At 52.5% G+C, this 20,942-nt stretch overlaps 1 protein-coding gene across 1 annotated transcript; it reads right to left on the reverse strand.

Moving 5' to 3' along the window:
• Nucleotides 1-3,764: 3,764 nt before the first annotated feature.
• Nucleotides 3,765-20,692, reverse strand: Robo3 (roundabout guidance receptor 3). The gene is given in 28 exon segments (NM_001394075.1): nt 3,765-4,034; nt 4,330-4,547; nt 4,957-5,133; nt 5,301-5,411; nt 5,540-5,691; nt 6,069-6,281; nt 6,415-6,553; nt 6,705-6,899; nt 7,239-7,378; nt 7,587-7,629; nt 7,708-7,731; nt 8,528-8,713; nt 9,052-9,223; nt 9,453-9,574; nt 9,727-9,952; nt 10,143-10,264; nt 10,811-10,977; nt 11,506-11,671; nt 11,957-12,038; nt 12,263-12,468; nt 12,742-12,913; nt 14,603-14,727; nt 14,960-15,087; nt 15,337-15,475; nt 15,577-15,697; nt 16,547-16,704; nt 17,003-17,329; nt 20,400-20,692. Coding segments are annotated over 28 exon segments (4,203 nt in total). The 5' UTR covers nt 20,560-20,692; the 3' UTR covers nt 3,765-4,022.
• Between the last annotated feature and the right edge of the window lie 250 nt (nt 20,693-20,942).

Raw genomic sequence — 20,942 nt, forward strand, 5'->3', positions numbered from 1 at the left:
ACACTGGAGGACAGTGGACTGACACACTGGGGGACAGTGGACTGACACACTGGAGGACAGTGGACTGACACACTGGAGGACAGTGGACTGACACACTGGAGGACAGTGGACTGACACACTGGGGGACAGTGGACTGACACATGGAGGACAGTGGACTGATACACACTGGAGGAGAGTGGACTGACACACTGGGGGACAGTGGACTGACACACTGGAGGACAGTGGACTGATACACACTGGAGGAGAGTGGACTGACACACTGGGGGACAGTGGACTGACACACTGGGGGACAGTGGTCTGACACACTGGGGGACAGTGGACTGACACGCTGGAGGACAGTGGACTGACACACTGGGGGACAGTGGACTGACACACTGGGGGACAGTGGACTGACACACTGGAGGACAGTGGACTGACACACTGGGGGACATTGGACTGACACACTGGGGGACAGTGGACTGACACACTGGGGACAGTGGACTGACACACTGGAGGACAGTGGACTGACACACTGGGGGACAGTGGACTGACACACTGGAGGACAGTGGACTGACACACTGGAGGACAGTGGACTGACACACTGGAGGACAGTGGACTGACACACTGGGGGACAGTGGACTGACACACTGGAGGACAGTGGACTGACACACTGGGGGACAGTGGACTGACACACTGGAGGACAGTGGACTGACACACTGGGGGACAGTGGACTGACACACTGGAGGACAGTGGACTGACACACTGGGGGACAGTGGACTGACACACTGGAGGACAGTGGACTGATACACACTGGAGGAGAGTGGACTGACACACTGGGGGACAGTGAACTGTCACACTGGGGGACAGTGGACTGACACACTGGGGGACAGTGGACTGACACACTGGGGGACTGTGGACTGACACACTGGGGGACAGTGGCCTGACACACTGGAGGACAGTGGCCTGACACACTGGGGGACAGTGGACTGACACAATGGGGACAGTGGACTGACACAAACTGGAGGAGAGTGGACTGACACACTGGGGGATAGTGGACTGACACACTGGGGGACAGTGGACTCACACAATGGGGACAGTGGACTGACACACTGGGGGACAGTGGACTGACACACTGGGGGACAGTGGACTGACACACTGGGGACAGTGGACTGACACACTGGGGGACAGTGGACTGACACACTGGGGGACAGTGGACTGACACACTGGGGGACAGTGGACTGACACACTGGGGGACAGTGAACTGACACACTGGGGGACAGTGGACTGACACACTGGGGGACAGTGGACTGACACACTGGGAGACAGTGGACTGACACACTGGAGGACAGTGGACTGACACACTGGGGGACAGTGGACTGATACACTGGGGGACAGTGGACTGACACACTGGGGGACAGTGGACTGACACACTGGGGACAGTGGACTGACACACTGGAGGACAGTGGACTGACACACTGGGGGACAGTGGACTGACACACTGGAGGACAGTGGACTGACACACTGGAGGACAGTGGACTGACACACTGGGGGACAGTGGACTGACACACTGGAGGACAGTGGACTGACACACTGGGGGACAGTGGACTGACACACTGGAGGACAGTGGACTGATACACACTGGAGGAGAGTGGACTGACACACTGGGGGACAGTGAACTGACACACTGGGGGACAGTGGACTGACACACTGGGGGACAGTGGACTGACACACTGGGGGACAGTGGACTGACACACTGGGGGATAGTGGACTGACACACTGGAGGACAGTGGACTGACACACTGGGGGACAGTGGACTGACACAATGGGGACAGTGGACTGACACAAACTGGAGGAGAGTGGACTGACACACTGGGGGACAGTGGACTGACACACTGGGGGACAGTGGACTGACACAATGGGGACAGTGGACTGACACACTGGCGGACAGTGGACTGACACTTGGGGGACAGTGGACTGACACACTGGAGGACAGTGGACTGACACACTGGGGGACAGTGGACTGACACACTGGAGGACAGTGGACTGACACACTGGGGGACAGTGGACTGACACACTGGAGGACAGTGGACTGACACACTGGAGGACAGTGGACTGACACACTGGAGGACAGTGGACTGACACACTGGAGGACAGTGGACTGACACACTGGGGGAGAGTGGACTGACACACTGGAGGACAGTGGACTGATACACACTGGAGGAGAGTGGACTGACACACTGGGGGACAGTGAACTGACACACTGGGGGACAGTGGACTGACACACTGGGGGACAGTGGACTGACACACTGGGGGACAGTGGACTGACACACTGGGGGACAGTGGACTGACACACTGGAGGACAGTGGACTGACACACTGGGGGACAGTGGACTGACACACACTGGAGGAGAGTGGACTGACACACTGGGGGACAGTGAACTGACACACTGGGGGACAGTGGACTGACACACTGGGGGACAGTGGACTGACACACTCGAGGACAGTGGACTGACACACTGGAGGACAGTGGACTGACACACTGGGGGACTGTGGACTGACACACTGGGGGACAGTGGACTGACACACACTGGAGGACAGTGGACTGACACACTGGGGGACAGTGAACTGACACACTGGAGGATACTGTACTGACACACTGGGGACAGTGGACTGACACACTGGAGGACAGTGGACTGACACACTGGAGGACAGTGGACTGACACACTGGGGGACAGTGGACTGACACACTGGGGGACAGTGGACTGACACACTGGAGGACAGTGGACTGACACACTGGAGGACAGTGGACTGACACACTGGGGGACAGTGGACTGACACACTGGGGGACAGTGGACTGACACACTGGGGACAGTGGACTGACACAGTGGAGGACAGCGGACTTACACACTCGGGGACAGTGGACTGACACAGTGGAGGACAGTGGACTGACACACTCGGGGAGAGTGGACTGACACAATGCGGACAGTGGACTGACACACACTGGAGGAGAGTGGACTGACACACTGGAGGACAGTGGACTGACACACTGGAGGACAGTGGACTGACACACTGGGGGACAGTGGACTGACATACTGGGGGACAGTGGACTGACACACTGGAGGACAGTGGACTGACACACTGGGGGACAGTGGACTGACACACTGGGGACAGTTGACTGACACACACTGGAGGAGAGTGGACTGACACACTGGAGGACAGTGGACTGACACACTGGGGGACAGTGGACTGACACACTGGGGGACAGTGGACTGACACACTGGGGGACAGTGGACTGACACACTGGAGGAGAGTGGACTGACACACTGGAGGACAGTGGACTGACACACTGGAGGACAGTGGACTGACACACTGGAGGACAGTGGACTGACACACTGGGGACAGTGGACTGACACACTGGAGGAGAGTGGACTGACACACTGGGGGACAGTGGACTGACACACTGGGGGACAGTGGACTGAGACACTGGGGGACAGTGGACTGACACACACTGGAGGAGAGTGGACTGACACACTGGGGGACAGTGGACTGACACACTGGTGGACAGTGGACTGACACACTGGGGGACAGTGGACTGACACACACTGGAGGAGAGTGGCTTCTGTTCCTCTGGGAATCAGGCCAGCCAGTGTCACTTATCATCTGTCCTTATCTTGTGATTTTAACAGAAATTCCAAAGGATGCAGAAGCTACCCGTGTGTGTTGATCTACAGCCCTTCATAGCCTGCTGTGCTTACAACACCGCACAAAACAAGTCGGGGCCAGGACTCAGAGCAGAGGCTTTTTCTTTTCTCCTTTTGTACAGACATGTCTCAGTCATAAAGGGATGGAAAGGAAAGAGCTAGTCCTCCGGTTCCCATAGCAACTAGAACTGTTGAGACCGTGTGCTTCAGTGAGTCACGAGCATCATTGCCGGGAGGAAAGGTGGTCCATCCTTGCTCCTCGTGACTCATGTCTGCTGACCAGGGAAGGGGTCCCCATTTTTGCCCTGTGGCACTTTCAATATGCTCGTTGCTTCAGGAAGGGTCATCTTGGTTCCTAAGGAGAAAAGTGTGTGAAATGCCAGGAGGGAGGGCCTGCTCTTCTGTCACTGGACATGCACAGGAGGGACCAGCCTTTTTTCTAGTCTACTCCTCCTGTGGTGGACCCAGACTCTCTTCTTTTGTGTCATTACGCCCTCAGCCCTTGTCAGTTCTTCTGAAGGACTCCTCCCTTACAGCCCTCCTGGGTCTTCTCTTTGCAGTCTCCTCTGGAGCCCTTTACTTCTTCCCTGTTTCCCTCTGGCCTATCCTCCCAGTCCTTTGCTCTGCTTCTTTAGTCCTTTGACTCCCACCTGTCGGCGATTCCGTCCCGGCCTCTGGCTCTGACTCTGGCTCCGGCTTCGGCTGCGTCCAGGGCCCCGAGAGCCCCGAGAACCTCGAGAGCTGTTGGAACCCCTAGAAGAATTGCTACCAGCGGTAGAGCAGGTGCTGGTGCCCTGGCCATGGCTCAGGAAGCTTGGTCTGCCGTATGGAAGCCAGGCCTCTTCTGCAGCACAACCCAGAAGTGCAGCTGAGCCCACAAGAGGAAGCAGACTGTCACCACTTGTCCGCTGGCCACCCTGCACACTCTCCCAGCTCTGGGTAATGACTGAGGGATGGGCACCGGCAGGTTAAAGGCCTAACTAACACATGACCTTGACATGACATGGGTTCAAGAACATGTGGGGTGTTCCTGAGCACAGAGAGATTAGGGAACGAAGGACACAGCACCCAGACCCTAGTTTTCCCTCATCCTTGGCTTTAGTCCTTAGGAGTGAGGGGAGGGAATTTTGGGGAATCTGAGGACCTTTACTTAGAGGAAGTGAAAGAGATAAGAGACAATATCAATGTTGATCAGACACGTGAATCCAACGGAATCTGGGGACTTTGGGGACTTCTGCAAGCCTCCAGGCCCCTCCCATTGCCCTGGCTCTCCTTACCATCAGGGTGGGGGCCACGTTGGGCCCCTGGAGGTTGGGCCCCTAGAGGCACTGCCTGGGCCACTCTCCTCTCCCCACTGTGCTCTCGCTCTAGGGAAGACATGCTGCCTGCTGCTCTCAGACCCAAGGGCCAGCTCGTCTCTTCCTCTGGTGGTGGCAAGGGTGGTGGGGGCAAGTCTGAGGAGAAAACTTGTTTTTTAGCCAAGTCTCCTGCTTCTCTCGACAGTAATACACCCTGACACTGGGAGGCAAATAAATGATCCAAGGTTTGGTGTCTCCTGTTCCATTCCTCTCGGTTTCCTGCCCATTCTCCCTACTGTCACCGTCTCCCAGGCCCTTCTCACCCCCAGGACTGTGTTCCCTTCTATGTGGAAGAGCCTTGGTTTTCTTCCGGATTCGGGCACGGTGTCCATGGAGTGGGGGAGTCATCTCTCCAGTTACCTGGCGAGTTCTCCCTGTAGTATTAAGAGACAATGGGGGACAGGTATGGGAAGGCATTGAGAAAGGAGGTCGAAGGTAAAGGGAAAACAAGCTTTGAGGGGAGACAGTGAGGTGGGGGCAAGTTGAATGTGGGCAGACTCACCTGGTGCACTGCTGGCTGTACTAGGGACAGGACTGGGGCTAGGGTGATAAGAGACTATAGGGCCAGCACCCAGGCCAACAGGCCTTCCATCATGGCTACTCAGAGCAGGCTGGGATACGCTGAGAGGAGAACTTGGTCCAAGGGGCACCCTCCTGCAATGACATAAGGCCTCAGCATTTGCTCACGCCACAAAAGCAAGAGCTTACTGTGTGCCAGGCACTGTACTGTACGCTCAACCTAATACTTAGGCGAGACACGATTTGTCCCCCACAGGGCCTCCAACCAGGGAAGTGTGAGGACATCCGTGTTTACAGGCAATGCCTCAGAAGTCTACAGACCCACTCCAAATAGAGACCACCTGAAAGATGAGTGAGAGCTCTGCTCGACGTCATCTTCCTTCCCATGTCATGCTGCCACCTGAACACAGCCGTGAGCCCTCTGGCCCCTCTTCACCTATATATCCATCCTCCCACCAAACCAGTTATATACTGAGGGCCTATGAGACTCGGGACACTCAACAACTCCTCACCTGGGCATCTGATGGAGATGTGGGATGTCGCTAGGGGGCTGGGGAGGGTCAGGAGGTGAGGGGGTAAGAGTGGCTGTGGACTGCTGTCCGTAAGAAGAGGTAGGGGAGGGAGTTTCCCCTCGGGCTGGAGCCACCATGCACGCACCACTGGAACGTGAGTCAATCAAGTGTTTTTTCTCAGGCATTGGTGGGCACCACTCTTCCAGATCTGAACTGAGGTGGAGAAGGAAGGTGAGAAGCAAAGGACTGAGAAGCTTCCCACTTTCCTCTGGAAGCATCTCTGACCACTCCCTGCTCTGGGGCTTCTCTAAACATGAAGGGCACGTGCTGCTGGCAGTGTCCCTACCTGCCCTTCAGCTCCTCCTCAGGCCCCTCTGGGCAGCTCAATTCACAGGAAGGGGGAGGTGGCGGCAGGGCTTCTGGCCAGCTCAAAGAGGGCATCTGCACAGGTTTGCCTAGAAGCTTCCCTTTGCCTCCCCTGGCTCCTGAGGAGAGGAGAGAGGGGCATGCCAGGAGCATTCAGAAAAGAGCCAGAGACGAGTCAGTGTGTCAAAAGGAAGTGACAGGCCGGGTGCCCGAGGATGGAGGATGTTGTGGATAGGACTAAAACGAGGAAGTTAAGAATTGGGGTCATACCACTGTCCCCCTCGCTCCATTCGGGGGGAGCATACTGGCTCCAGGTGCTTGGGTCCCCAGAAGAATGTTGAGGGAACCCTCCGTGGAAGGTCTGTAGCTCTTCCCCTACTGGGTCAATGGTGCTGTAGACAGGACCCTCGCCAGGGGCATTAGCACCCCGTGCAGTCTGAGCCAAGTACAGGGAGATTCCTGCCTCTGAGGAGGAGAAAGACGGAGGCCCGGGGGAGGAGACAGACACACAGACATAGGGGACAGAGGAAGAGGGCAGGCAGAAGGAGATTCCATAGGATCCACTTCCCCCACCCCAAGTCTGACATGTCAAACCGAGGCAAAGGTTAAGGTCTGATGGCTGTGCTATAACTCAAGGTCCATTCCCCAGTCCTGCAAGGATTAACCAAACGCAGGAAGGCCAGGGTTCCTCAGATCCTTTCAGTGTGCCCCAGGAAGCTGACAGAGTGAGAAGCGAGGGTGGAAGAGGGCTAAGTCTTGGGGGTGGGGTAGGTGTACCTCCTTAAGGGTATTAGAGCTGCTCACCATTGTAGTATCTATCATCTGGATCAGGATTGCTCGGGCAGCAGCTCCCCCGGGGTTCCTGAGCTGAGGGACTTCGAGATGGGTGGGGCCAGGAGTCTGCCAGCCATGGGTAGGCAGCAGGGCCAAGGCCCATGGGTGGCCTGAGGGGAGCAGGTGAATATTGGGAATGGGGAGCCAAAAGAAGCCAGCAAAGGGAGGAGAATGGCAGAAATCAAGAGTCACGGGACAGACATGATGGTTAGGAGTAGGAACTGGGAGAGGCTGGACATTGAGAGGTGGTCAGGCCTGGAGTGGAAGGGACACTCTGTCTGTAGAAACAACAGTCGTTAGAAAGGCCACAAGAATTACCTGGAACTGGATCCAGAAAGGCCCTCTGAGTGTGGAAAGGACACTGAGGAAGATAAAGGAGAAAGTGGTAAGAGAAGAGCTGGTATTGGGGTTCTCAACCCTGAAGAGTAGAGACGCTTACCTGCAGGTGTGTAGGCAAAGGAGGCTTCCAAAGAGGAACCCGGAAGAAAAAGAAGAGGGAAAGTGAGGTGAGTGGTTAGGAAACCCATTTGTTTGTAGGAAACCCATTTGCTTGTGTACTCCTTGATCCTGGACCCAAATCTACTCACGTTGCACATTGGGCCAATTTTATACTAATTTTTTAGAATGGGACTCGTCTGTCTGTCTCTTTCTCTTTCTCTGCCTCTGCCTCTCTCTCTCTCTCTCTCTCTCTCTCTCTCTCTCTCTCTCTCTCTCTCTCTCTCTCCCCCACCTCTCTCTCTTTCCCTCCCACCAAGATTTCATGTAGCCCAAACTGCCTCGAACTCACTATCCTCCTGCTTCTGCCAGTCCCCCTTCCCTGGAAATACAGGTGAGAGTCACATCTGGCTTCATTTTCACTTTTTTTCCCCCTAAAGCTTCCCCAAGTGATTCCAACATGTAACCAAACTTCAGAGATTACTTTTATTAAGAAGTGGATCTTTGAGCTGAGCAGTCTAAATATCAAGGGTCATACAGGTCCTCTGACTTGGAAAATACTTTCCTCTTTCCTGAGGTTGAGCTGCAAAAGCCAGCATCCCTGTGCTCTATCCAACACCTCTGTCCAAATCTGGGTACTTCCCCCTCTGGACCCGCACTCTCACTACCAAGCTTATTCTCCACTTTTAGCGCCACTCCCCATTCCGGTGGACTGTGGTCCCTGTGGACACACCTTAGGCTCCACCCACTCGCTCAGTGGAGGTCCCATATCCCCCGAAGCCCCACCCATGTAGTCTCCTAGTGCCTGGAGGCGTGGCTCTCACCGGTATAATGACTGAGCTCTTTGCGTTGCTTCTGGCGCCGATAGAGGGCGGCGCAGAGCCCGAGAAGCAGCGCCCCACAGGCCGCGCTGCTGCCAGCCAGGAAAGCAGGCTTCCGCAGCACCCTAGCCAACCGTTCCGCCAGCCCCTCGCTGACCTCAGGCCCGGGCTCCGCAACCGGAGGGAATGCTGTGGGGGTCAGAGAGATAAAAGGAGACGAACCCGAAATCCAGGGGCTCGGAAGGCGCCATTCCGGATCCGTAAGCCCAGCTAACCCCAGTATTCCCCCAAGCTATTTTTCTAATCACTTTTATTTTTTTATTGCCTAATTTCATTCTATTTATTTATTTTGAGACAAGATCTCACTGTATCCTTGGCTAGCCTGGAGCTCTCTATGTAGACCAGGCTGGCCTCGAATTCACAGAGTCATCTACCTCCGCCTCCCGAGTGAGGGACTTAAAGCTCTGACACTCTTGGCTCCCCCAAGTTCTCTAGCTCTTCTCTCCCATGCCCACCATCGGACTCACGCAGCTGCACTAGCACTGGGGCACTGGCCACGCCCACGCCAGCGCTGGTAGCTGCTGCCACTATGGCTCGATAGAGCAGGCCCGGTAGCAGTCCCCGGAACATCACAGAGCGTGCCCAGCCTGCTGCAGATCGATTGAGGTGGAATCGGCTTTCATTACCCAGGCACCAGATCTAGGGAGATCCCAGATACAAGTAAGGTCAGGAATTGGATTTAGGCCCCAAGGAGAAACGGGATTTAGCTAGGGAAAATGTGAACCCTTTTCTTCTCTCCCAGACTCTTCCCAGACCCAAAGCCAGACCTAGGTTCCCTCCACCATAGCTTTAGGCTCTATGTCTCACCTCCTCCACCCCACTCCCAGCCCCCAGACCACTCACCCAATCCCCCAGCCCAACCCTGTACCTGGTATTCAGTGATAACCCCATTTTGCTGGGAGGGAAGTGGAGGCTCCCAGGATACAGTGATACTGCTGTTGCGATCACCCCCCAAGGCCACAGCCACTCCCTGAGGGGGGCCACTGGGGGCTGGCCCAGGGTGGAGCGTGGTAAGAAGAAAGGCACAGACAGTCATTGCAAGCTACCCCAAGCTTAGTTCTCCCAGCCCATACATGACAGAACAGAAAGGCACCCTCCCTTCCCTCCTCTCCAGTCTCTATCACTCTGCATCACATCCTTACCCTCTTCAGGAATGCTCCGGGTCACAGAGGGGCTTTCAGCCCCCAGCCCCTCCTGGCCTTGGACTTGCACCTTGATCTGTATTTGGGACCCTGGGGGGAGGCCTCTTAGCACAGTACTTTGCTTGTGTGGACTCTGTACGTCTAGCGCTGTCCAGCTTCCCTGGTCAAGGCCTGCAATCCTCCAAGACACACGGAATCCCTGAACCAGCTGGCCAGGGCCCTCTACCTAAAGGAAATAGAAAAAAGTGTGTTCGAGTCCTGGGAGGAGGCTGGAACCACACGGACCTCCAAGCCCCGCCCCTAGTCCACTCCTGCCTTCCCTAGCCTCTCCCCAACTTCTCCCCCTCGCTCCACAGATGCCCTCATGTCCCCCCACCACCATGCCAACTTTCACCACATCCCTGTGCCACACTCACAGTCCAGGACACCTGCAGAGTTCTGGGTCCAAGGACTATGGGCTCCTGCATTCGCACGGCCACTTCAGCCAGTCCTTGCTGGCCTTTCCACGGGTCCTCCACTGGCCTAGATAGGCTGCTGTCTGTTGACCAAAGAGCCCAGTCAGCAGAGGCCACCGAAGGCAAGAAGTGTGTACTAAGGCTATGTTTGTGTTCTGTCTGTGCCAGGCTCACAGACTGCAATGCATTACAGCACAGCCGTGTTAGGGGAGTCTTTTACAGAGGTAACCAGGAGGAGCAGCTAATATGAATGGTCTCTTTTTTCTTCTTTTCTGCATCCGTTCAAGACCTCAACTCATTGTCTCTCATATGGGCTTGATTCCCTCCAAGTCCCTTCTAGTCTTAACAATCTGTACTATATGTGGTTAGGAGGCTCAACGGTAAGGGAGCTCCTGAGAAGGATGACTAAGATGGCTGCCTATCAGGCGCCCTCATTTCCCCCTCCTCCCTTCCTTGGGCCTTCAGGAGAGAGAAACATGACATCCGGCTGTAATCTGGGCTGTCAGTATAGACCTGGCATATCAAAAGAAAGCCCGGTGAACCACCACCATTCTGTGGTTTGGATGGGGTGGGGGCTACTCCCTGCTCTCACTCAATCATACACATACCCATAAGGCCTCTGGCCTTACCCTGGGTTTGAACAGGCTCAGAGACAGGACTGGGTTCACTGAGGCCCCAGGCTCCAACAGCTCTCACGAGGAATAGGTAGATGGTATTGGGCTGCAGGCCGCTGACGGTGTGCGTTTCCAGCTGTACCCCATCTGCCACCGTCCGCCACGTGTTGCCAGCTGCTTGGCTAAGAAGGAAGGAGATGACAGGACTGTCTAAGCCAGGAATGCCCAACTCAGGCTCACCCATTCCCTGCAGAACCATACTACCTCCTTGGGGGAGGGGGTAGAGAATCGTTCTCTCAAAATAGCAAATGCCCTAAGGACATAGGATCCCACCCCCCTTCTTAACTGTATCAATAGTCGTCTCCGTGGGCCTGGAGAGATAGCTCAGTAGGTAAATTGACTACTGAGTAAGTATGAGGACCTGAGTTCAGATCCAATGCACCCACATAAACCCCAGGTGTGGTGGCATGCATCTGTAACCTTAGCATTTGCTGGGGGAAGAGGGCAGAGAGATAGGCAAATCCCCAAAGCTGAGTAGTCAGTCAGCCTGTCTAACCAATTAGTGAGAGACAGGTTCAAAGCCAGACTTTGTCTCACAGACCATACGGGAGGCCATTTGATACTACGCTGTGGTCTCTGTGTGCACGTAGACATACACACATGCAGACTTGCAAGCACACATATATAGACGCACAAAATAGTCTCCATACCTGAAGGCCTCTATCACATAGGAGGTAGCTCTGGCCCCAGACTGTGGATTGGGCTTCCAGGTCAAGGTAATGCTGTTTGTGGTTACCTCTGTGACTATTGGCTGAGAGGGAGGGCCTGGAGGATTACCGGGTTCTGTTGCTGGACCTGGTGATGCTCCCCAATGTTCTGCAGTGATAGATTATCATTAGAGAGAGAGACTGGGGAAGAAAGTGAGACCTGCCTCCTTCCTAGAAATGCTATAGGACTCCAAGAATGGCAATGGCTAAGAGGTAACATAGTATATTAGCCCAGATTCACATCTGCCTCCCAAGTGTACCAGTCCATCCCCATCCCCACCAACATAGCATTTGGAAGACAAAATTAATCCTGGGGCTCAGAAGATAATGACTATTTTTAAAAAACAAATTTGGAGAAAGCTACTGGCAAGACTAGACTAGTGAATTAACTTACCTCGCTTCCTAAGCCAGCTATTCCATGTGGCCTCCCCTATGGAACTCTTGGCCACACAGCTGTAGAAACCCATGTCCATCTCCTGTAGGAGAAGGTAGAGTGCTGCCCCACTGGAAGTGGAGCACAGTAGGGTGAAGGGGTGGAGAGGCAGGTAACAGAAGGATGAGGAAGATGCTGGATACTTTAGGAAGTCTGAGAGAGCAGAGAGGTAGAAATGGATTAGATGCCTAGTTGGTACTTACTAGAGTTGGAATGTGGACCAGATAGCTATTTTCCAGTTACAGGGACTCCAGGGATGGCACTCACCTGTACACTGGCAATGTATAGTGTGCCGTTGTCCATTAAGTTGAACTGTGAGTTATCCCCCTGCAGCCACGTCTCATCCTTCTTCCATTGGACATTGGGCTGAGGGTTTCCAATCACTCTGCATGGCAGCCACACAGAAGAGCCAAGTACCAATGTCTGATTGGCTGGTCCCTGGAGAATGATGGGAGGTAGTCCATCTATGGAGGCTGAGAGAGAGAGGGAGAACTTGGGTCAGGAAACCTTTGTCCTTCTGCCTTATATGGCTCATCATCTCATCCCTCCCTCCTTGTCCTCCAAGACGGCTTTAACAATCATGTCTAGTCTCTGCCTGGGACCATTTTGCTGCTCGTTTCCAAACATCAAGAATGTCCCTCAGGAAAATGCCATTTCCCTTTAAGACACATTGAACAACATCCAATGGAAACAGACCTCTTAAAAGAATGGATCCTGGGTCCAACCCTCTCTCCACAGACACGTACCTCCTTTTATCTCTAACAGGGCCTTAGCCAGGATGCTACCAGCCACACTGACAGCCTGGCACACATAGTAGCCACCATCCCCGATCTTTACTTCAGTGATGTTGAGCTGGCCTCTTGGAGAGACTAAGAGGCGTCCCATGGGCTGGAGTGACTGACTAGGGAAAAGCAAGACCTGGAATGGAGCAAGAAAACAAGATAGGGAATTGGCAGTGTGTAGAGAGCCCTATTCCTGCTGAGAGAAGCCTTAAGATTTTAGTTTGCACTCTGCCTCCAGTCATTGACATGACCCTGGTCAATTAGTTAGCCAACTGACAAAAGTAATGGACATTTATTAGAAGCTCTCAGCTTCCATGTCCCCGTTCTGTGACTTTATTGGTTGACAACCTCTAAGAAACTTAGCTATGAGATAAGGCAGGAGGATCACAAGTTAAGAGACTGGCCTTAGCTCAGAAGATGAACTATCTGGGGCCAGGGGAGATGGCTCAGTGGTTAAGAGCACTGGCTGCTCTTCTAGAGGACCTGGGTTCAGTTCCCAGCAACCACATAGCAGTTCACACCTGTCTGTAACTCCAGTTCTAGTAGATCTGACACCCTCACACAAACATACATGCGAGCAAAACACCAATGAGCATAAACAAATCTTTTTAAAAAGAAGAACTAGGGGCTGGAGAGATGGCTCAGCAGTTATGAGCATTAACTGCTCTTCTAGAGGTCCTGAGTTCAATTCCCAGCAACCACATGGTGGCTCACAACCATCTGTAATGGGATCTGATGCCCTCTTTTGTTATGTCTGAAACAGTGTACTCACATACATTAAATAAATAAATAAACAAACAAATCAGAAGAAGAGGAAGAGGAGAGGAAGAGGAAGAGGAGGAGGAGGAGGAGGAGGAGGAGGAGGAAGAAGAAGAAGAAGAAGAAGAAGAAGAAGAAGAAGAAGAAGAAGAAGAAGAAGAAGAAGAAGAAGAAGAATAATTAACCAACAACAACTAAAATAAATAAAATCTCTGGCCCAGTATATCTTTATAAGCCCCAATTTCCCCAAATTTGACTCTCAGAGCTTAGGGATCAAACTCAGTATGAAGGAATCATGGGAATGTTTCATAAAACAGCATGATAAAGGCTAAATATTTTCTGTCTTAGCATTTTACTTTAGAGAGACATGTGGAGAGGAGAGAAAACAAGTTTTAGTCTCTGGACAACAGGTCAGGCTGAGACTCTGATTCCCCTCTTACTCCCTCCTACCAACACCATTTTCATCCCCATGAGGACCTAATTAAAATGCAACAGTCACAAGAACTGGAGATGTTGGGGAATTGTGGCCATGGGTTTGGAACAAAGATCTTGTAGTTTTCCTGAAGTGTAGATTTACTGTAGTTTACTATAGTGACCCTCCTTCCACAGAGAAAATCACTTAAGTTGTAACTTCCATTCTATTGGGTAGTGTGATCTGGATTTGTTCACTGGGTGGAAAGGAGACGGTTATGAGTGCCGCTGGTGAAATGAGCAATCAATAGAGCAACTCATCTACCCTAAGAAGAGTTAATTCCTTCAATACTTGGTTTCCAGGTCCAAAAGCCAAGGCCTAGAGGGCTTGGGGGAAGAATAACTTATCTGGATTTCTACTTTCAAGACAGCACATAAAGATCCTCTCAGAACTGTTCCGCACCACCTAACATATTATCATTGAGTTGTCCAAGTGTCGAAATGACCTGGTCCTTTTTATCCTCATCGCCTTATTTGCTCCTCTCAACCTGCAAGAGTTTCTGGGACAGGAAGCTGAGAGAGAAGTTTGCAGAAAGTGGAGGGAGAGAAAGATCCAGAAGGAAAATCGGTCGGAGCTTTGGAATGCTCTACCCACTTGACTCCCTTCCTTCTGCCAGAAGATGGCAGGTGGTGGGTTTCCTTTGGTCTCACATTGGAAAGACACGTTTTCTCCAGGAGCTGCTGTCTGGTTCTGGGGCTTAGTCACAAACTGTGGTGGGACTGGGAAGGAGAGAGACAGAAAAGGGAGCTGGGATTCAGTGGTAGGGAGTGCAAAGCTGGCTTAACAAAGCAGACATCCATCCTCGCTCAAATCTCCTTGGTTTTATCTTTTCTCCCTCCAGAAGTATCTCTCATGATCTACCCATACCTCCTGTTCTGTTCTCTCTCCCCATTCTCCTCCAACATCACCCCTCATACCACCCCTGCAAGCTGACCCAGGAGGAGCCCTCACCGTGAACACTGAGGGAGCCAGATGCCTCTGCTCGGCCCACACTGTTTTCCGCCACACAGGTGTAAGTCCCCTCGTCTTCAGCACTCACTTGCTCGATCCAAAGGCTGTGGTCACTCCGAATCTCATACCTGCTCCACTCCCCATATCAAGCTGGGTTGGCCACAGCTACAAACCCCTTCTCTCTCCCCCAGAGCAAACACCAGGGTCAAGATAGGCAAGGCAGGATTCACATGGTACAAAAGAAGATGGCACCCACTCTATGAAATAAGTTAAGCCAGGGACCACTAGTTCTGGGAAATAAATTTCTCTATGCCATGGTCAGGGAGGGTCTGGGATTCCTTGGATCCTTCTGCAGTCAGAAGGAAGGGGCTTCTCACCTGCCAGTGGGCAGCTCCCCATCATCCTTGCGCCAGCGTAGATTGGGCTGGGGATCTCCCTGCACCTCACACAGGAAATTCACAGGGGCATCAGCCAGGACAACCTGGTTTATTGGTCTACGCAGAAATGAGGGACGCTCTACAGAGTAGGAGCCATTGAACTGTCAGGGGTTCTGTTCTGCACAGTTATTTGCTCACTGGGCTACACACTCCCATAACTCCAAAATGCCCGGTGCCTACCCAGTACCACAAGTTCAGCTGCCCCACTCTCTCGTTCTCCAGCCATGTTGGAGGCTACACACATGTACATGCCAGCATCACTCTTGAATGTATGTGACATCATCAGCTTTCCTCCACGTATCTGGAGAATAACAAGGGTAACATTGGTCCTTTACAGTCATCAAAATGTTTGTGTGTGTGTGTGTGTGTGTGTGTGTGTGTGCTTGTATATGTGTGTGTAAATTTCTTTTTTGGTTCTTATAGTAAGTTAATTAAGAAAACTAATGAAGTTGATTCATGTGTCAGATATGGGGGTTTGGGGCATCATGGTGTTCTCTCTTGAATTTTTTTGGGGGAGGGAGGTTGAGACAGGGTTTCTCTGTTTAGCTATGGATGTCCTAGAACTCATTTTGTAGAACAGATGGGCTGCCTCTGCCTCCCAAGGGCTGGGATTAGAGGTATGCATCAGCACACCCAGTTCTCTCCACTTTAAAACAAAACAAAACAAAACAAAACTCAGTTCTTTACTTAGTAGCTTAATTTCAGACCGTCTACTATACAATAACAAGACATTATTACTAGGTCTCAAGACCCTTAAGACTAGTGGTTCTCAACCTTCCTAATGCTGCAACCCTTTAATACATAGTTTCTCCTGTATGTATTCTCATAAGGGTGTGGCGACCGCCAACCATAAATTTTTTTCTTGATAGTTCATAACTGTAATTCTGTGGCTCTTATGAACTGTAATGTAAATGTGTGATGTGCAGAATATTTGATATGCAACCCCCAAAGGAGTCACAACCCAGAGGCTAAAAAGCAGTCTTAGATTTTAGACTTCCTTCTTTGAGTCTTCCTCCTGTAGGCTCATTGCCTACATGCATATTCTCTCTCTCTCTCTCTCTCTCTCTCTCTCTCTCTCTCTCTCTCTCTCTGACACACTGACATACACACACACACACACACACACACACACACACACACACACACTCACGGTGATCCTTCCCTCCTCTTCCTTAAGCTTTGTATTGCCCTTCTTCCAGGTCACCAAAGGCTCTGGGTGACCCTTAGGGGGCACGCATTCCATTACTGCTGGCTCCCCCACTGCTACCACCACGTTCCCAGGAGATTGCCGGAAATCATCTCGGAGGACTGAGAATAGAGAAGGGGCCATGGGGAGAAAGGTCAGAAAAATAAACAAGGTAGAATGAGGTTAACAGGAGCTGAGTGTCCCGGGAGGGGGTCCCGACTGACCCGGTTTTCTGAAATACCAAGTCAAACCTACTTCTTTCCCCACGGTCAAGGTTTGGCGTTAGAGACCAAAGGTCTTCGTTCCAAAAAGAGATTCAGTGGGCTGACCCCACCCCGCCCTGCCCCCCCCCCAGGCAACTCTCCGTCGGTCTTGCCGAGTGCCCCAGGCTCTAGAAGCACCAGCTGACCAAACTCTCACCAGCTACTTCCAGAGAGGCGTTTCTGCTAGCGGCTGCTCCCAGGTAGTTGCGAGCCACACAGGTGTAGACACCCTCGTCAGGCCGAGAGCGACGCCCGTGCACGATGCGGGGAAAGAAGAGGGCGCCGCTGGGCAGCAGCAGGCGGTGAGCCCGCGGATCCTCGCGTGCAGTGGCCACGCGCGCCCCATTCTTGTACCACTCGATGTTGGGTCGAGGCCGGCCTTCAGCACGGCAGGGCAGAGTGGCCGGCTCGCCCCTGGAAACGAGCAGATCTGGCGGCTGCTCCACGATGCGTGGCATGGCATCCTCGGGTCCAACTCTTGACCCTGGAGAAGGAGGTAACTCAAAGTGCCCAGGCAAGGCAACTGGGGAAAAAAAAAAACCACGGCTTGCTCTAGAGTGTAAGAGAACACTCTGCCTCGCTCATCTCTCATGTTTTCTTTGCTAGAGAGCCATCTGCATCAGCCCACCTCTGTAGGCTCTGATATCGTCTTAGCCTGAAAAGGAAATGCCCTCAGATAGGCAGATCTATAGAAGGATCCGGGCACAAACTCCTAGGAAGGCTTTCTGGGCCTCCTTGAGATCCAGGCCTCCTTTCTTGACTAGTGTAAGTGAGAGATGGCTGAGCATAGTTTAGCGAGGAACCTGTACCCTAGCAAGTTGGTCTGCACTCACACACACTGACTCACACATGTAATTCTTGCTCAGTGAGCAACCAACCATGCATGCTGTACCGTAGCAGACACTAGATTATTCACCTCTGAGTGATCCCTGCCCCCCAAGGTGAAATGGACAAAGCAAATTGTCCTTCATTTAAGAAAAAGTGTTGAGAGTTGGGGCTAAGACTAGAAAGGTTCTTAATTTGAATACTATGAGGCCCCAGATAATCTATTATTATTATTATTATTATTATTATTATTATTATTATTATTTCCATGGATCCTGTGATATCACAGAAACTAAACATGGCGGAAGTGGAAATTTGAGTGGCGCTGCTTTTCCTGAAAGGTACAATTTTAAAAATCAGGAAAGAAATTCCTTTCCTTCCTTACTTTCTTGAAACAATTTCTCTGTAGATTCTGCCCCTTCCTTTCTCCTGTCCTACAGACCTCCGTTCTGAAGCTGGTTCATCTCCCGCCTCAAGTTTGGAATCCAGGTGTCATCCTCACCCACAAATGTCCCCACTCCCCCATTTGTGTCCCCATCCTCGTTTTCACCTATACAGATATGGAATAGTTAAATACTGACTCTGAGCACTCAGTCAGAGCTATCCGCTTCTGCCAATAGGCGGCGCTGAAGACTTTCACAATCCGGTGACCTTAAATAACCAGGGACTGCTGGGCGCATCTGTTCTGTGGATCTCTCTCGCCCCCACCCCTCCTACCCTGTTCCAAGATCCTCGGGGGCCTCTTGGTTCTAAGCCCAGTGGGGGATTAGGTTTCGTTTCTTGCCCTTCCTTTTAAGAGTTCTGGTATAGAGAAAGCTGGGACGTGGCGGGTGCAGGCTCCACCCTGGTGGGGTTGATTTGACTGCTCGGAATAAAATCAATTTCTCTCCCACGTATAGAAGAGAATAAATTTTTCAGTCCTTTCCCTTCTAGATGGAATCTCTGCTCTCCGTGTCTCTTTTCTCCGTTCCACCCCAATCCTGGTTTGGAAACACTCCACCGAGGAGAGGCCCCTGGAATGGCTAGAGCCCAGGCTTTGGCATTGAAATGCTCTGAGCTGGAACCTCAGGCTTGACACTTCTCAGAGTTAGTAAATTGGACGTATTATTTAACTTCAGCCCATTGGTGGCCCATGCCTGTAGGCTCTGGATGTAAATATGTAAAGGCATTTGGATTAGGAGTTCAGAGGCTGACTGGGTTACATAGCTAGTCTAGGTCTCAAAACACACACACACACACACACACACACACACACACACACACACACACACACACACACACACAAAGCTCGTCTCTAAATTTCACTTTACGTGCAATGTAGAAGTCCAAAACCCCAAAAGGATGTAAAGCACATCAGTAGCTATGACAAGTTTACTGCTATTTAATATCCTTTCCTTCCCAGCACTTTCTTATGGCTCCTACAGTCTCTACCTGAGTGAGACTCCAGGCTCTAGAATTTGTAAACCCATCTATCTCCACATCGCAAACCCCTCACATGTGATGAAAATGCATTTAGGTTCCCTGCTGCCAAGACTTTGTTCTATGCAGCTTTTGTGATCACTGCCCTATTCTTTACCCCCCATAGCTGTGTTTCCCTAGTGGCAGTGTGTAGCGACTAACAGTCCTCTTCCCTCACTGGCTTTTCAAGCTGGAATGAGAGGATAGATGTCTTGTGTGAAGCTCTAGGTGAGTCAAGAAAGTCGGTGAAAATAACTGCTTAGTCTCTTGGGACTCCTCAAAGGTGATAAGACTGGAGAATCCCAGCCCTACTCCTTCTATCAACACCCTTCTGGTCCATTCTTCCCCCCTAATTCCTGCAGAGGCAGCCCAGGGCTCCCTTTCCCTGGAATTTCTTCCTGCTGGTTCCTGGTCTCCAGAGATGCTTCGACAGCAGCCTAATGAATAGCTAATGACCATGCAAATAGGGCTCTGGGGCTCCTCCCCTGCACCTGAGTACGAGAGAGAGAGAGAGAGAGAGAGAGAGAGAGAGAGAGAGAGAGAGAGAGAGAGAGAGAGAGAGAGAGAACGCGCCTCCCCCATCATTAAGACGCCCGAAAATGTGGACCCTGGCCAGAGTCTGGCGACCTAGCCTCAGTGGGACAGAGGCTTCCCAGAGGAAGAGTTCCCGACGCCAGCCGGGAGCACGATCAGGCTTCTCTCCAGACTGCCTGCGGCGCTCAGGGAGGCAGCGCTGTCTCAAGTTATTTATTAATCACTGTAATTAGCGGTAACGACCTCGCCACTACTCTGCCAGGCTGGGTCAGCTGTGAGTCTCACAGGGGATACAAACTTATTACTAAGTTTCCTTGAAAAGATCGCTGACTTTGACTCTCCGCATCAAAACACCTACAAAGTTGGGGGCTTTCCCACCCCTGCTCTGAGTAAGGTTTTTGAAAACTTTAGGTCCTTGAGGTGACATCAGCTACTTGAGTGCATCACCTAGTGCCTGGTTAAGCCTTGGCCGACTGGCGACAGCGTGCCCTCTTCTAATGTCCCTTCTTAGCTCGGAATTTGCCCTTCACGGTTCTCCCACCTGGGGTGGGCGTGATAGGTGGGTAGTAGGAGAGATGAGGAGATACACCAACTCAGATGCTCCTTTGGGACCCCACTTCCCAGGAGGTCCTGACAGGCACCTCTGCGTCCTGGAAGGGAAGGAGACCTTGTCTTCCCCTCCAAGTAGCCCTCTCATTCCGATCCCCAAATCTAAGGTCCCCATCAAACAGTCTCACCATTGAGAGAGGGGTCTCCAGGAGGAAGCAGGCTAGGGTTGAGCGCTGCCAGCGAGGAGTTGAAACCGAAGAGTAGCTCGCTGGAGTTGGTGATGTCTCCCGCCAGGGAGTCCGCGAACAAGTTCATCTGTAGTAGTGTTTTAAGCAGGTAGCGCAGCATAATGCGGCCTGCCTGGGTCTTGGGTGGGGGCCTCGGAGCCCAGCCCCTGGGTCTGGAACCCGTGGGCCGGGAGCCGTAAGCCCCTCCACAGCCTTTGCGCGCTGCCGCAGCCACGATGCCGCTGTCCTGCAGGCGTGCCTGGGTACGGCCGTGCCTCTGCGCGGGCTGTCCTCCTTCGCTGGTTCTTCTCTCCACCCTCCAGTGCCAGAGTCCCCTGGGAGCTGGGCGGGCGGAAAGCAGGTGCCACTCGGATCACGCCGTAATTAAGGGCTTAATCCGCCTCCCTCCATACCCCCACCTCCACCAGAACGGCCACTAGCAGGGCAGCGCGCAAGTTAGAATCCCCGCCCCACACTCCTCTCATCAAATGTTGCTCTGAACCT

This window comes from Rattus norvegicus, chromosome 8 (genome assembly GCF_021556685.1).
Source record: "Rattus norvegicus strain SHRSP/BbbUtx chromosome 8, alternate assembly SHRSP_T2T, whole genome shotgun sequence".
NCBI lineage: Eukaryota > Metazoa > Chordata > Mammalia > Rodentia > Muridae > Rattus > Rattus norvegicus.